Below are 14,429 nucleotides of genomic sequence, written 5' to 3'. Positions count from 1 at the left end.
CAGAGGAGCCAGGTGCAACCCAGCTCCCCGCCACCCTCGCCCTCCCCTCAGGGGCGGAGTCTGCAAGGAGCGTGGATCCCGAAACCAAGGGAAGAGCCCACAGTCTCCGAGCCCCAGGCGGCGATACCAGCAATACTGGCAGAAACAAGGCATCAGTGACCCCAGAGGCACAAGGAGCAATAAGGAGGGTTTGGAGCAACCGTAAAAGCAATCGAAGGTGGAAAAAGCCAGTGTAACCAGAGGCAGCGCCGAAAAGAAATCCAAACCTTGTGCTATAGCACCACCTACTGGAAAACGGGAGAAACGCCTCAATTTTTTTCTTGCCGGTTTCCCCTCGCTCGCGGTACTTTAGTTCCCCAACCAGAGTTTGAACAATGGCCCTTGACAATGAGAACTCAGAGTCCTAACCACTGGACCGCCAGGGAACTCCCTGAAACGCCTCAATTTCTAACCTGTTAAATCGTTAGCATCAAGAAGAAAAGGGTCCCCTACTTCAGATACAACGGCAGAGGAGCAACGCGTCAAGAACCATGAAGAACCACGGAAACACTGTAACGCAAAAGAAAATGACAATCCTCCAGAAACTAAACTTGAAGTCGCAAAGAGTATTGAGATCTCACTGGTAAAGAATTCAAAATAGGTTTATGAAGAAAATCAAAGAGCTACAAGAACATTCAGAAAGGTAGTTTAGTGAACTCGGGATTAAAATTAATGAACAGACAAAATACTTTACCAAAGAAATTGAAACTCTAAAGAGAAATTAGAAATTCTGGAGCGGGAGAACTCAGTCAATGAGATGAAGAATACACCAGAAAACATTGGACATAGAGCACACAATGTTTGAAAAAGACAATAGCAAGCTTGAAGATAGAAATCTATAAGTAATACAAGTAGAAGAGAAAATAGCAATCAGATTTTTTAAATGAGGAAATTCTAGGAGGGCTATCTGTTTTAGCAACAGCAACATTAGGGGAGTGGGTATCTCAGGAGAAGACAGAAGAGGGCAGAGAATTTATTTAAAGAAATAATACGGTGGGAGGGGGGTTCAGGATGGGGAACACCCATGGCGGATTCATGTCAATGTATGGCAAAACCCCTACAATATGGTAAGTAATTAGCCTCCAATTAAAATAAATAAATTTATATTTAAAAAAAAAAGAAATAATAGGAGGGAATTCCCTGGAAGTTCAGTGATTAGGACTCTTGTGCTCTCACTGCCAAGGGCCGGGGTTCAATCCTTGGTTGGGGAGCTAAGATCTCACAAGCCAAGCAGTGTGGGGAAAAAGAAAAGCCAGCCCTGGCTCATCCAGGAGGAGAAAGGACAGGCTTCTGGAGGAGGCCTGAACATCAGGCCACCAACACAGCTGCCAAGGTGCTACATGAAGCCTCTTTAGCCTTATGACCCTGATGGGCCGTGACCCCATCATGTGGTTTGGAAATTGTTCTGTCAAGTAGAACAGAGCATCAAAACCAAAATAACAAAAATGGGTTTGGGAGGGGGCACCATTATAACCCTGGGTCTACTCCAACTCATAAAAAGAAAGAAAAAGGAAGAATAGAAGAGCAGCCAAGGCAGCAGAGTGGAGAGGCCCTGGGCTCACCTCCTCTCACCCGCACGCTGGGGTCACGGCTATCTGCAGAACAGCCATCAATGAAAAGGAGGTGGAGCCTACCAAATGGGATCTTCCCTAGTGGTCCAGTGGTTAAGAATCCGTGCTTCCATTGCATAAGGCACGGGTTCAATCCCTGGTGAGGGAACTAAGATCCAGCATGTCTCACGGTGGGGCCAAAAAAAAAAAAAGACCTAGGGAGGGGAACTTCCTTGGTGGTTCAGTGGCTAAGACGCCAGGGCCCAGGTTCAATCCCTGGTCGGGGAACTAGATCCCACATGCATCAACTAAAGAGCCTACCTGCCTCAACTAAGACCTGGTGCAGCCAAGTAAGTAGAAAAAATCACATACTTTTAAAAAGACTTAGGGAGGGAACCATGGTGAGGCAGGTGGGAGGGCAGACTCATGATACCATCAAATCCCATACCGCAGGGTGGGCAACCCACAAGCTGGAGAACAGATGTACTGTGGAGGCTCTCCCTCATGAGTGAGAGTTCTGAGCACCACATCAGGGTCCCCAACCCCTGACACCGCCACCAGGAAGAGGAGCCCCCAGAGCATTTGGCTTTAAAGTTCAGCAGGGCTTCCCTGGTGGCTCAAACGGTTAAGCATCTGCCTGCAATGGAGGAGACCTAGGTTCAATCCCTGGGTCGGGAAGATTCCTTGGAGAAGGGAATGGCAATTCACTCCAGTATTCTTGCCTGGAGAATCCCAAGGACAGAGGAACCTGGTGGGTTATAGTTCATGGGGTCACAAAGAGTCAGACAGGATGGAGCAACTAACACTTCACTTCAGTGCGGGATTCCAGGAGCCCCACAGGACTTGGGGAGGTGGAGATGTCCCTTTAAAAAGGCACTTTGCACTGGACCCAGGGCAAAAACGGTGATTTGGTGGGAGCCTGGGCCAGACCTACCTGCTGGTCTTGGAGAGTCTCCTGCGGAGGTGGGGTGACTATGGCTCCCAGTGGAAACACGGACATTAGTAGCAGACACGTTGAGGAGCACTTGGCCAAGAGAGCATGGAGGCTGCCATGTTGGCTCCTTGGTGCTAGAACCTGGCCCTGCCCAGCTGCCTGTGGGGCGTAGGTTCTGGATGCCTCTGGCCAGGCAACTAAAGGGCAGGGGCACCGTCCCACCTGTCTTGGTTGGAACTCGGGTTGGAAAAAAATTTCCAGACACAAAGCAGAATGAGAGGAGAGTTTATTAGAACAGGAGATGCTGTTAAAACGGCAGGCTTAGCTCAAGGGAGAGCCGAAGCCTTTCGTGGGCTACTAGCCAACTTTCATAGCCTCCAGACAAAGAAAATTCCTGCTGGAAGGTTGCGTTAGGTGGTTGGGTGGTGTGCCATAGGGTGTTTACTGGAGTGGGCATCTTTGCCTAATTGGGAGTCAGGCAGCTTGTTAGTGATGATCAGGGGGCTTTTGGAAAGGTTACAAAGGGGTGGTCAGTCCGTTTCAGAGGTGACCTTGGTTCTGGGCTCTGCTTCCGTGGCCTTGGTGCAAAGCCTCGCACCAGTAGCACCAACAGCAACTACTGAGCCGATGAGCCGCAACTACTGAAGCCGGTGCACCCTAGAGCCTGTGCTCCGCAAGAGAAGCCACCGCAATGAGAAGCCCACACACCGCAACTGGAGAGCAGCCCCTGCTCTCCACAGCTAGAGAAAGCCTGCACGCAGCAATGAAAACCCAGCGCAGCCAAAAAAAAGAGAGAGAAAGAGAGAGAAAGCTATGATCTCACAGTGCAGGCCAGAACCCTACTCTGGCCCCAGAAGCCACTAGCAGGCCAATGAACCTTTGGGACACCCCAGACCTCATATCCAATGGTGTGAGGAACCACCCCCCACCCCTACTCCACCATCAATGATCTGAAATGAGCTCTGGGATCCCTGAGCACTGCAACCAGATGCCAGGAGCCAGCTGTACCTGCCAGCAGTCTGGCACTAACCCCAGGACTTAGCGTCACCTGCCAGTGGGTGGGCAACAGCCCCAGAGTCCTCAGGACTCTGACTCCATCCACCAGTGAGCCAGCGCTGGCCCTGGGGCGCCTAGTAATCTGCAACCAGCCACCTCACGAGCAGACCCTGCTCCCGCCAAACAACAGCCAGCAGCACTCACACAAGTCAGGGGCTGGCAACCAACCAGAGTAGGGGCCAACCAAGCCTATCAGATTACCCACACAGAGAAAGACCCACAGAGCCCACTTAGGGGGAACCCCTAGAGCATATATCTTAGTTTATGAGAGGGGAGTGCTCTGCTAGGACACACAGGCTGCCTCCTACAGAGGGTCACTGCTCCAGGGTCAAGAAATGTAACTATGGTGCTCTGGGACAACCCAGAGGGATGGGGTGCCGAGGGAGGCAGGAGTGGGGTGAGATGGGGGGACACATGTGCACCCATGGCTGATTCAGGTCGATGTATGGCAAAAACCACCACAATAGTAAAGTACTTACCCTCCAATTAAAATAAATTAATTAAAAATAAATAAAATTTTAAAAAAGAAAAATAACTCAATGTTCAAAAAAAACTAAAAAAATAAAGAAAAGAAAAAAAGAAATGTTAACTGATCTGTCACATACATAAAAAGACAAACAGCAACTTACACAAGATGAGATGGTAGAGGACCACGTCCCAGATGGCGGGACAAGATAAAACCCCAGAACTAGGTGGAGATAGGCAATCTACCTGAGAAAGTTTTCAGGGTAATTATCACAAAGGTGATAAAGAACTTAGGAGAACAGGTATACAGAGTGAGAAATCAGACTTTTTTTTTAACAAAAGAGCTAGAAAATATAAAGAACCACCAGGAATGAAGGAACAGTAACTGAACCCAGGACTTCCCCAGTGGTCCGGTGGTTAAGAGGCTCAACTCCCAGTGCAGGGGGCCTGGGTTCAATCCCTGTTCAGGGAATTAGATCCCACAAGCCGCAATTAAAAAAAGATTCCAGATGCTACTGCAACTAAAGATGCCGCAGGCAGCAATGAAGATCTTTTGTGCTGCAACTAAGACTAGGTACAGCCAAATAAACAAACATGTTTGTTTGTAAAAAAAGGGATGGGGGTTATTCGAAAGTGAGGGTCACCTTAGACCCTTTGAGGGTCACCTTAGAACTCTGCTTACAATAAAAACCTTTATTAAAATACTACCTTATGGTTCCTTGTATTTATCATATGACATATTGGGCTTCCCTGTTGGCTCAGACGGTAAAAGCGTCTGCCTGCAATGCCGGAGACCCGGGTTCAATCCCTGGGTCAGGGGCCCCAGCCGCCCAGGACTCCTGTTATAACCGCGGCTCGCCAGCGCCCCGGAAGCTGCGCCTTCTCGGGGGTCATGGTGGGCAGCAAGATGGCGTCTGCCAGCAGGATCGTTCAGGTAGACTCCATTAATAAGGTTCTCTGACAGAAGAGACTTCCTAAACCAAATGTATCAGAAGTTCTAAGATCAGCGGGACTACCATCTCATACTTCTTTAATTTCACAGCATTCTAAGGGAAGTAAATCGCCAGACTGGCTGATGCATCAGGGTCCACCAGACACCGCTGCTGCTGCTGCTGCTAAGTCGCTTCAGTCGTGTCCGACTCTGTGCGACCCCATAGACGGCAGCCCATCAGGCTCCACCGTCCCTGGGATTCTCCAGGCAAGAACACTGGAGCGGGTTGCCATTTCCTTCTCCAATGCATGAAAGTGAAAAGTGAAAGTGAAGTCGCTCAGTCGTGTCCGACTTTTAGCGACCCCATGGACTGTAGCCTACCAGGCTCCTCCGTCCACAGGATTTTCCAGGCAAGAGTACTGGAGTGGGGTGCCATTGCCTTCTCTGCTAGACACCGCAGAGATAATAAAAACTTTACCTCAGAGATACAGAAGGAAACTCGTGTCTCAAAAAGAAATTGAATTTATCCAAAGTGGAGGACCAGAATAATCACTGACAATGTGGCTGCTGTTTGTCATCTAAGAAGAGTCTTTCTAAAAAAGGACTTCCAGAATGACAAATGAGAAATTGTATATTAAACAACTTTAATAAATATTCTGTAAAAAGAAAAAAAAAGATGAATAGAAAATTTAGATGGACACATATCTCCTGATTTATGTATCTTGGTCAGCTTCTCTATAAGCTTACCTGATTGTTTATATACCTTATACCTTAATTAAACTGTACATTTAAAAATGTTGGCCTATTAATTTACTCTTGATTATCAAGCATAACAGTGTTGAACTATTGAAAGCACACAATGTCTAGTGAACCGTCAAAGGCTTCCAGTAATTTCACTTTTCTTTCAGTTTCCATTTAAACATAGACTATATTTGGCAGAATTGCAGCTTTCTGAAAGTAATTTTCCTGAACTTGAATGAGGATCTGTGAAATAATAACTCCATTATTTGTTCTTACTTCTCAGTGTCTTTGTATTCACAAAGTTACTGAAGTATAACTGGCTTATTAACAAGCATATCCTACTCTAAATGATAAAAATACACCCAGTAAAACAGGTGACTTTGTGGTATTAAGACTAGGGAGTTAACACAAAATATTATATGTAACTATATTCAGAAAATAAATGCCATTGAAATATGTATAATATCATATATGAAACGAGTCACCAGTCCAGATTCGATGCACGATACTGGATGCTTGGGGCTGGTGCACTGGGACGACCCAGAGGGATGGTATGGGGAGGGAGGAGGGAGGGGGGTTCAGGATGGGGAACACATGTATGCCTGTGGCGGATTCATTTCAATATATGGCAAAACCAATACAATATTGTAAAGTTTAAAAATAAAATAAAATTTTTAAAAAAGGAATAACACCAATAAATTGAATTGATATATCCTTATTCATGAAAGAATCCTTTTACAAGATGATTTTGAACTAAAGAAGTGCATTTTGTTTTGCAATTTGCTTTTGAAAACATAATTTGGAATTGTGTAAAAGAAATTTGGTCCAAAATATGAATAACTTTTCTGCAAGTAACTACAAATCCTAATATGTATTCAATCTCAATCGTAATTATTTATCTCAATCACAATGGTACATGATCCTTATTCTTACAGATGATAGCAACACAAGGTCGACAAAACTTGTAAAACTTACCTTTCAATTTTGTCATAAATGCTAATTGAAACAAACAAAAAAAAGAAAATAAATGCCAGAGTATAAAATGGAAAATGAGATCAAAATGAATATAGCATAGGAATAACATTTGACCAGAAATTGTAATTTATTATGTTTTCAGGAGGGTTAAAAAAGTCTTATTCTTTGGTTTATCTCTTTGTTTTGATTGTGATCATGTATACAATCCTGATAATCATAACTTTCTCAAACTTAAAAAAAAAAAAAAAAAAAAAAACTCTGGGTCAGGAATATCCCCTGGAGAAGGAAATGGCAACCCACTCCAGTAATCTTGCCTAGAAAACTCAGTGGATGGAGGAGCATGGTGGGCTACAGTCCATGGGGTCGCAAAGAGTCAGACACGACTGAGCGACTTCACTTTCACTTTATGACATATTAAGAACTCTAGAGTCAAACCCTTTGATTCATCCACTGCTCTCTCACTCACATGCTCCCAACGCTAGTGAATATATCAGGATGGGGGCTTCATGGCGCCCCCAGCTGTTGCTTCCTATCCCTACTCAATCTCTGTTGAATCACTCCCTGTTCTCATGATCCAGACAGCTTTGTGGATGAGGCCAGGCTGCAGAAAATCTGTACGCATTATTAATGAGATCAGGAAAAGGTAGAAAGCAACTGGTGAACTGGAGGTGCGCTGTGGGAGGGGAGTGGGGAGGGGTGCAGGCTGGGCTGTGGGTGGATGGGTGGGCAGGGGGCGGGGCATTGTCTTGGAGTCATAAAAGAAGACTGAGCGGGGCTTCTGGGAAAGTTTTACTCTCCTAATAAAGTGATCCAGCGGGCATGTCCTTGCCTTCTACTCTCTTCTGCCTGGAAAACAGACATAACCGGTAGGGATGCAACAGTGAAACCACATGCATGAGCTCCAAAGCCAACACATCATCACACACTGATGATGGCAGAAAAGAAGTGGAGAAAAACTCTGGGCTCCCCGTGGCAGAGCTGGATAGCTGGCTGAACTCAGCCCTCTCCTATCAGTTTGAAATCAAAATCATTTGCTGTTTCTATTGTCTGAGGTGGCGCTAGTGGTAAAGAACCTGCTTGCTAATGCAGGAGGCATAAGAGACACGAGTTCAATCCCTGGGTCAGGAAGATTCCCCTGAAGTAGGAAACAGCAACCCACTCAAGGGTTCTTGCCTGAAGAATCCCAGAGGAACCTGGTGGGCTACAGTCCATAGCGTTGCAGAGTCAGACATGACTGAAGCGACTGAGCATATATTTTGTGAGCCACTGACGGTCCAGCTTGCTGTTACTCGAAGGCAAGAGCCATCCTAACCAATGTCTACTTTTAAAATTTTACTTACTTTTGGCTGCCCTGGGTCTTTGTTGCTGCACGTGGGCTTTCTCTAGTTGTGGTGTGTGGTCACTGCAGTGGCTTCTCTTGTTGCAGAGCAAGGGCTCTCGGGCACGCAGGCTTCAGTAGTTGTGGCTCATGGGCTTAGTTGCCCCTCAGCAAGTGGAATCTTAGTTCCCAGACCAGAGATCAAACCCAGGTCCCCTGCATTGGTAGGCAGATTCTTAAACATTGGACCACCAGCGCTGTACTTAGTCGCTCAGTCGTTCTGGACTCTTTGCGACCCCATGGACTGTAGTCCCCCCCAGGCTCCTCTGTCCATGGGGATTCTCCAGGCAACAATACTGGAGTGGGTGGCCACACCCTCCTCCAGGAGATCTTTCCAACCCAGGGATTGAACCTAGGTCTCCTGCATTGCAGGTGAATTCTTTACCCTCTGAGCCACAAGGGAAGCCCAAGAATAGTGGAGTGGGTAGCCTATCCCTTTTATAGGGGATCTTTCCGACCCAGCGATCGAACTGGGGTCTCCTGCATGGCAGGTGGATTCTTTACCAGCTGAGCTACCAGGAAAGTCCTCAAAAATCTACTTCTAACTGAAACCTATGTATCCTGTATAAAACTTTGGAAATTTCACAATTAAGCAGCATGACGGTCATTTTGCAGGAGAAATTGAGAATTGGAGAGGTAGTGTCCCCTGTTGGAAGTCACACAGCAGGTCCATGATAAAGGTCTGACTCCCACGCCTTGCACTGGACCTTCTGGCACATGCCTATTGACCCCACGGAGCCAGATGGTGAGCAGGGGGCTCATCAATGCCTACTGAATGCACGAATGGTCTTCTCCCAGATAGTTGAGACCCCTCCCAGCACTGACATTCTAAGATCTGTGGGTTTAGAAAGTGAACACTGACATGTATGGAAGTTTGGAATGTCTTTTGAGGCTTCTCACCGTTCCTATTTCTGTCTCAACCCCAACAAATGCCAATGGAATGGGAATGCCAATCAATGAAATGCCAATCAAATTCCAAACCAGGCCACAGGAAATAAAGATCCCACAAAAGAAAGAAATTGACTTTGACAGTGTGAGAACGTTGAGGCTACACCAGGTGGGGAGCAGCAGGAGTAGCCTTCTGTTCCAAGCTGGCCTCCCCGCCCCCGCCCACCCGGTCCAGGAGATGCTGGGAGCACCGTAGCAGGCAACTTCCCCAGACGGCAGAAGTGAGTGCGGGGACAGTGGCAATCAGACGAGAACACAGGGAGGCAGACTCTGTATTTCCCTCTTCACTTCTCCCTGACCCTGTCCCAGCTGCCATCAGAAAAGGACCTGACTTGACATCATTTCAGCCCTTCTCACCATCCTGCTGAGGCTCCTGAAATGGGGAAACAAGAAAGAAAAAAAATAATAACTCTAAAAAAAAAAAGATAGCATTTGTAGGGCTTACTATGTTCAGGACCTCTAAGATTTTCCATTTCCATGGCTTATAATGCCTGCCAGAGTCTCCTTGACATTTCTGAAACACACCAGACACACTCCTACCGCAGGGCCCATGCACATTCTGTCCCTTCTGCCCAGAATACTTCCCCCTAGATATCCACATGCTTCAGTCCCTTACATCCTTCAAGTGTTTCAATATCACCTTCCCAATGAGATTGTCTCTGACCACTCAACTTAGAGTTGCAAAAAGTCCCCAGCAGCCTCCAAAGCCCTTTCCCTACTTTATTTTTCTTCTCATCACTTATCTCCTAAAGTACCTTCTAGGGACTTCCCTAGAAGTCCAGTGGTTAAGACTCCTCGCTCCCACTGCAGAGGGCACAGGTTTGATCCCTGGTAGAGGAACTAAGAGAGGAGGGCATGGAAACTCACTCCAGTATTCTTGCCTGGAGAATCCCCATAAACAGAGGAGCCTGAGGGGCTATAGTCCACGGGAGTGGCAAAGAGTCGGACATGACTGAGCAACTCAGCACAGGACAGCACAGAGGAACAGATTGCACATGCTGAATGGTGCGGCCAAAAAAAGAAATAAAAAGCAATGAAATGCCTTCTCTTCACCTAAGGTCTTGTTCACTGTCTTCCATCAACTGTCAGCTCCACCAGGCCAAGGGTTTGTGTCTATTTGGTTCACCACTGTATCATCCCCAGGACCTAGAATCACACCTCGTAGGTACTCAGGAAATACTTGACTAAAATGAAATCCAGTGAGGTTAAAGACACGTGACTCAAGACGGGCCAATGATAGCAGTGTAGTGACATTCCCTTGGCCCTGAGTGATTCATTCAGAGATGGACATGTAACTTAATCCATGCCAATGGGAATCCTTGCTGGGATTTATGGTATACTTATGACGAGTCTATCAAAACTCAACAGCTTGTGTGCTTTAAACATGTACTGTTTCTCATGCATCACTTACACTTCAATAAAGTTGGAAATAATTGTAAAGTAGATACACAATAGACAAAGTATTGAATCAGTAGCAGCTTACAAATATCTACGTAGTGAGTGGTTTTAAAAATCCAGTATTGGTGGAAAATAAATGGTTGTGTCTATGCTTTAAAACATTAAGACAACATTAGCAATAGGACTTTATGCAATTATTGATTCCATGCTCTGTATCTGCACTGTCCAATACAGCTGCCACATGTGGCTGTGAACATCTGAAATGGGACTAGTTATTAGTGGGACTAATAACTGAATTTTTAATGTATTAATTTCATTAACTCCATTAAGGTGAAAAGACACATGCTGTTATTGTCACATACTGCCACAGCACAGCTTTACAACTAAAAGTTAAAAAAAAGTTATTAAAAAAAAAACTGTATAGTTGACACACGCTGAGCATACTCTGACATACGCTAAGCCATGCACTATTTATTACCTTATAAGAAGCATTTTATGGAATTAACAACCCCATTTTACAGATGAGGAAACTGAGGCTCAGAAAAGGATATAGATAACTTAACCTGATTATAACAGTGAGGACTGGTTGAGCTAGAACTGGGGCTAAGGTGTCTTTGACTCCAAGGCAGGACCCTGCCTTCTGCCTGCCCGCCCACCCATGGTCCAACCTCCACCCCTCCCACCTCACTGCCCTCATCTCACCTCCAGCCCACTAGTTGCCTGCTACCTTTTTCTTGAACTCCTCATTGAGCAGGTTGACAATTGTCTGTAGCTTGACCTCATCCACAAAGCCATCACCATTCTGGGCACAGAAGGGAAAGAGCACAGACATGTAGGTCTCTCACCCCCTGGGAGCTCCAGCCTCCCTCCCTGTCCAGAACCTTGCTCAGAATCACCTTCTTTGAATGTATCAGTTTCCCATCCACAAACACTTCAAACTCCCCTGTAGCCTGGGCAGATATTTCCTCCTCCTGGGGAGGGAATGGTGGAGGTTAGCAGAGGCAAAGAACGCCCCTCCAAGTCCTTTGGGGGGTCTTGGAGCCCCGATTGCCCCCCACTCTCCCAAGCCACCAGCACACTCACGAAGATTAGAGAGTTTGGAAATTGCTGCTCCAGACTCTTTCTCAATAGGATGTACTGTGGGGAGGAGATGGGATATGTGGTCATGGGATCACAGGGTCATAGGTCTTGAGAGGAGGGAAAACAGGAACCCCTTCCAGACATCGTGGCCCAAACTCCCCCAACCTCCAAAGCCAAAACTACTTACCCGCAGGCTGTAGCTTCAGAGGCCACTGGAGGCCGAGGACAGAGAGGAGGGAGGCAGAGAGAGGTGGAAGGAAGATACATCATTAGAATCCCCTGAAGTCCAGAGAGACACTGTGAAGAGCTAAGTCAGATCTCGTCCCTCCCCTGCTCAGAAGCATCTTAACACAAAAATAACAGTCCTCCCCGTGGTCCACAAGTCCCGACAGGATCCACCCCCATCACCTCTCTGCTCCATCTCTTCCCTCTGTCCCTCTGGCTCCAGCCACAGGGACCTCCTAGCCCTTCTTCCAAAACTCCAGGGATGCCTTGCCTCAGGATCTTTGTACTTTCTGGTCTCTCTACAGAATACTCTTTCCCTGGTAGCTCAAAGGCTCCTTCTCGCCCCTCTTTCAGATCTTTGGTCGAGTATTGCCTCCTTGAGGATACTCCAGCTAACCTGTGACACCCACCCCCCACAAGATGCCTTTTGTCCATAGCACTGGTCACCTTCTAAGATACTAGATAACTTGCCATGTGGTGTGTTTATTGCCCATTTCTGCCCCTCCACATCAGAATGTCAGTGCCACAGGCATCTTTGTCTTATTCACTGCTGTGTCTCTGATGCTGAGAATAGGGTCAGCACATGGCAGGTGCTGAATAAATGGTTGTTCAGTGAATAAAATAATGAATGAATCCATGGAGTCAGAGAAAGAGAAAGAAGATGGGGAATTCCCTGGTGGTCCAGTGGTTAAAATTACACACTTCCACTGATGAGTGTGTGGGTTTGATCTTTGATCCTTGGTCAGGGAAGCTTTGCATGCAGCACAAGTTTGACCAAAAAAGGAAGAAGAAGAAGGAGGAGATGGGCAGAGAAAGAGAGGTGGGGGAGAGGGGGAAAGAGAGATAGAAGGAGAAAGAGCTACACATCACAAGGGGAAAGGGAAAGAGGCAGTGAGCTGGAGAGAGAGCTAGAGAGAGACCACCACATGGGGGCGGGGGCGGGAGGGGTTGGGGGACTGGAGGGGAAGACAAAGCCTCACCCCCGGCCACATTCAGTCCTGGGTCTCAAGGAAGTCAAGGAAGGTCACTGCTGTTTACTCTTGTCATTGACACAAAGATTCCGCTTTGGGATCACAAATGTGGACCCCTCTGGCCTTTGTATGGGGTGGGCCCCCTTTCCCTTGCTATCCTGATCCCCCTACTTCTATCAGACCCTCCCCACCCCACTTGGTAGCCTCATCAGTGAGAAGTTGCAGCCTAAGACCCACCTCCCAAGAAAGGCTGTTTCTAAGCCCTCAGCCTCTGAAGTTCTCCCATTCCTCCTCTTCCCTCTTCCTGCCCCCATCTCCTGCCCCAACCCCAGGAAAACATGGCTTGGCTCAGCCCTCTGTCTCCTGAAGGCCTGGCCCCGCAGCAGCAGGAGAGTGAATGAATGAACGTAGAGCTTTCGGGTCCCAAAGAGAATGGCAGGCCCAGAGGCTTCCGCAGGTGTGGGCAGGGACATCTCCTTACCAGTAAACCACTCGAATCATGATCTTGTTTTCCTCTTTGAGGTTCCCACTGATGGAAGCTAATGCGGTGGCAGGAACCGGTAAGATGGCCTGGATGGCCCCTAGGATGGGCGTCCCTGGGACATGTCCAGAAGAAGAAGCTATCAAATTGGTGGTCGATGTGTCTGTCCTCAGAGGGGACCCGAGGGATGGGGACCGTAAATCGGTGGCCAATGGAGTAAGAGCAGGAAGGGCCTCTTGGATGGGAGGAAATCCATTGGCGGCTGATGAAACTTGCTTCACCCTCGGGCTTGGCTCAAGATTCTTGGCAGGGCTTGGCTCAAGATTCTTGGCAGGTGACACAGTGAGCGTGGGTTCAAGTTCCAGGGGCGGGCCCGAAGGCAGAGCCGAGTCGGGGAAGGATTCCAAGGGAGGAATCAGGACCCGAGATGGGATCGGGGTTGGGATCGGCTCCGGAATTGGGATCTGGACCGGAGTCGGGGACCGGATCAGTGTCGGGGTCCCGATCGGTGTCGGGGGCCGGACAGGAGTCGGGGGCCGGACGGGAGTCGGAGGGCGGACGGGAGTCGGGGGCCGGACCGGAGTCGAGAGCGGGACCGGAGTTGGGGTCCGGACCGGCGTTGAGGGCGGGACTGGAGTTGGGGTCCGGACCGGAATTGGGGACCGGACCGGAGTTGAGGGGGGGACCGGAGTTGGGGTCCGGACCGGAGTTGGGGTCCGGATGGGGGTCAGGGTCCGGATGAGAGCCGGCGTCCGGAGCAGAGTCGTGATCCGGGTCGGGCCCGAGTCCGGGCCAGGTGTCGGAGTCCGAACCTGAATGGAGGTCCTGTGCAGGGTCGAACCCCGGACCGGAGTCGAGGCCCGGGCCGGAGTAGGGGTTGGGGTCCGCGGCTGGTTGTTCATGGGGTCCCGGGGCGCACCCCCGGTAGCCGGGGTGGCGATCCCTCCCGACCCTCCTGCCTTGGGGCGGGAAGAGCCTCATCCGCACGGGATTCTAGCGACCACAATGGGGCGCTGTTGCGCTGGGTTCCATTGGGTGCGCGGATTCTACCGCCGAGCCGGGGATCGGAGAAGGAAATGGCAACCGACTCCAGTGTTCTTGCCTGGAGAATCCCAGGGAAGGCGGAGCCTGGTGGGCTGCCGTCTATGGGGTCGGTCACACAGAGTCAGACACGACTGAAGCGACTTAGCAGCAGCAGCAGCAGCAGCAGCACCAGAGCCGGGGATGGGGCAGGGACCTCTGGATCCCATCCCCTGA

At 48.6% G+C, this 14,429-nt stretch overlaps 1 protein-coding gene across 1 annotated transcript; it reads right to left on the bottom strand.

Moving 5' to 3' along the window:
- Window positions 1–6,245: 6,245 nt before the first annotated feature.
- SELENOV (selenoprotein V) lies at window positions 6,246–14,084 on the bottom strand. The gene is made up of 6 exons (XM_019978619.2): window positions 13,173–14,084; window positions 11,683–11,707; window positions 11,499–11,552; window positions 11,312–11,386; window positions 11,118–11,217; window positions 6,246–9,390 (listed from the first exon to the last, which is right to left on the bottom strand). Exons 1-5 carry the CDS (start codon window positions 14,072–14,074, stop codon window positions 11,128–11,130), a joined length of 1,146 nt encoding a protein of 381 aa, XP_019834178.2. The 5' UTR covers window positions 14,075–14,084; the 3' UTR covers window positions 6,246–9,390; window positions 11,118–11,127.
- Between the last annotated feature and the right edge of the window lie 345 nt (window positions 14,085–14,429).

This window comes from Bos indicus, chromosome 18 (genome assembly GCF_029378745.1).
Source record: "Bos indicus isolate NIAB-ARS_2022 breed Sahiwal x Tharparkar chromosome 18, NIAB-ARS_B.indTharparkar_mat_pri_1.0, whole genome shotgun sequence".
NCBI lineage: Eukaryota > Metazoa > Chordata > Mammalia > Artiodactyla > Bovidae > Bos > Bos indicus.
This window is presented reverse-complemented; position numbering and strand designations above follow the sequence as displayed.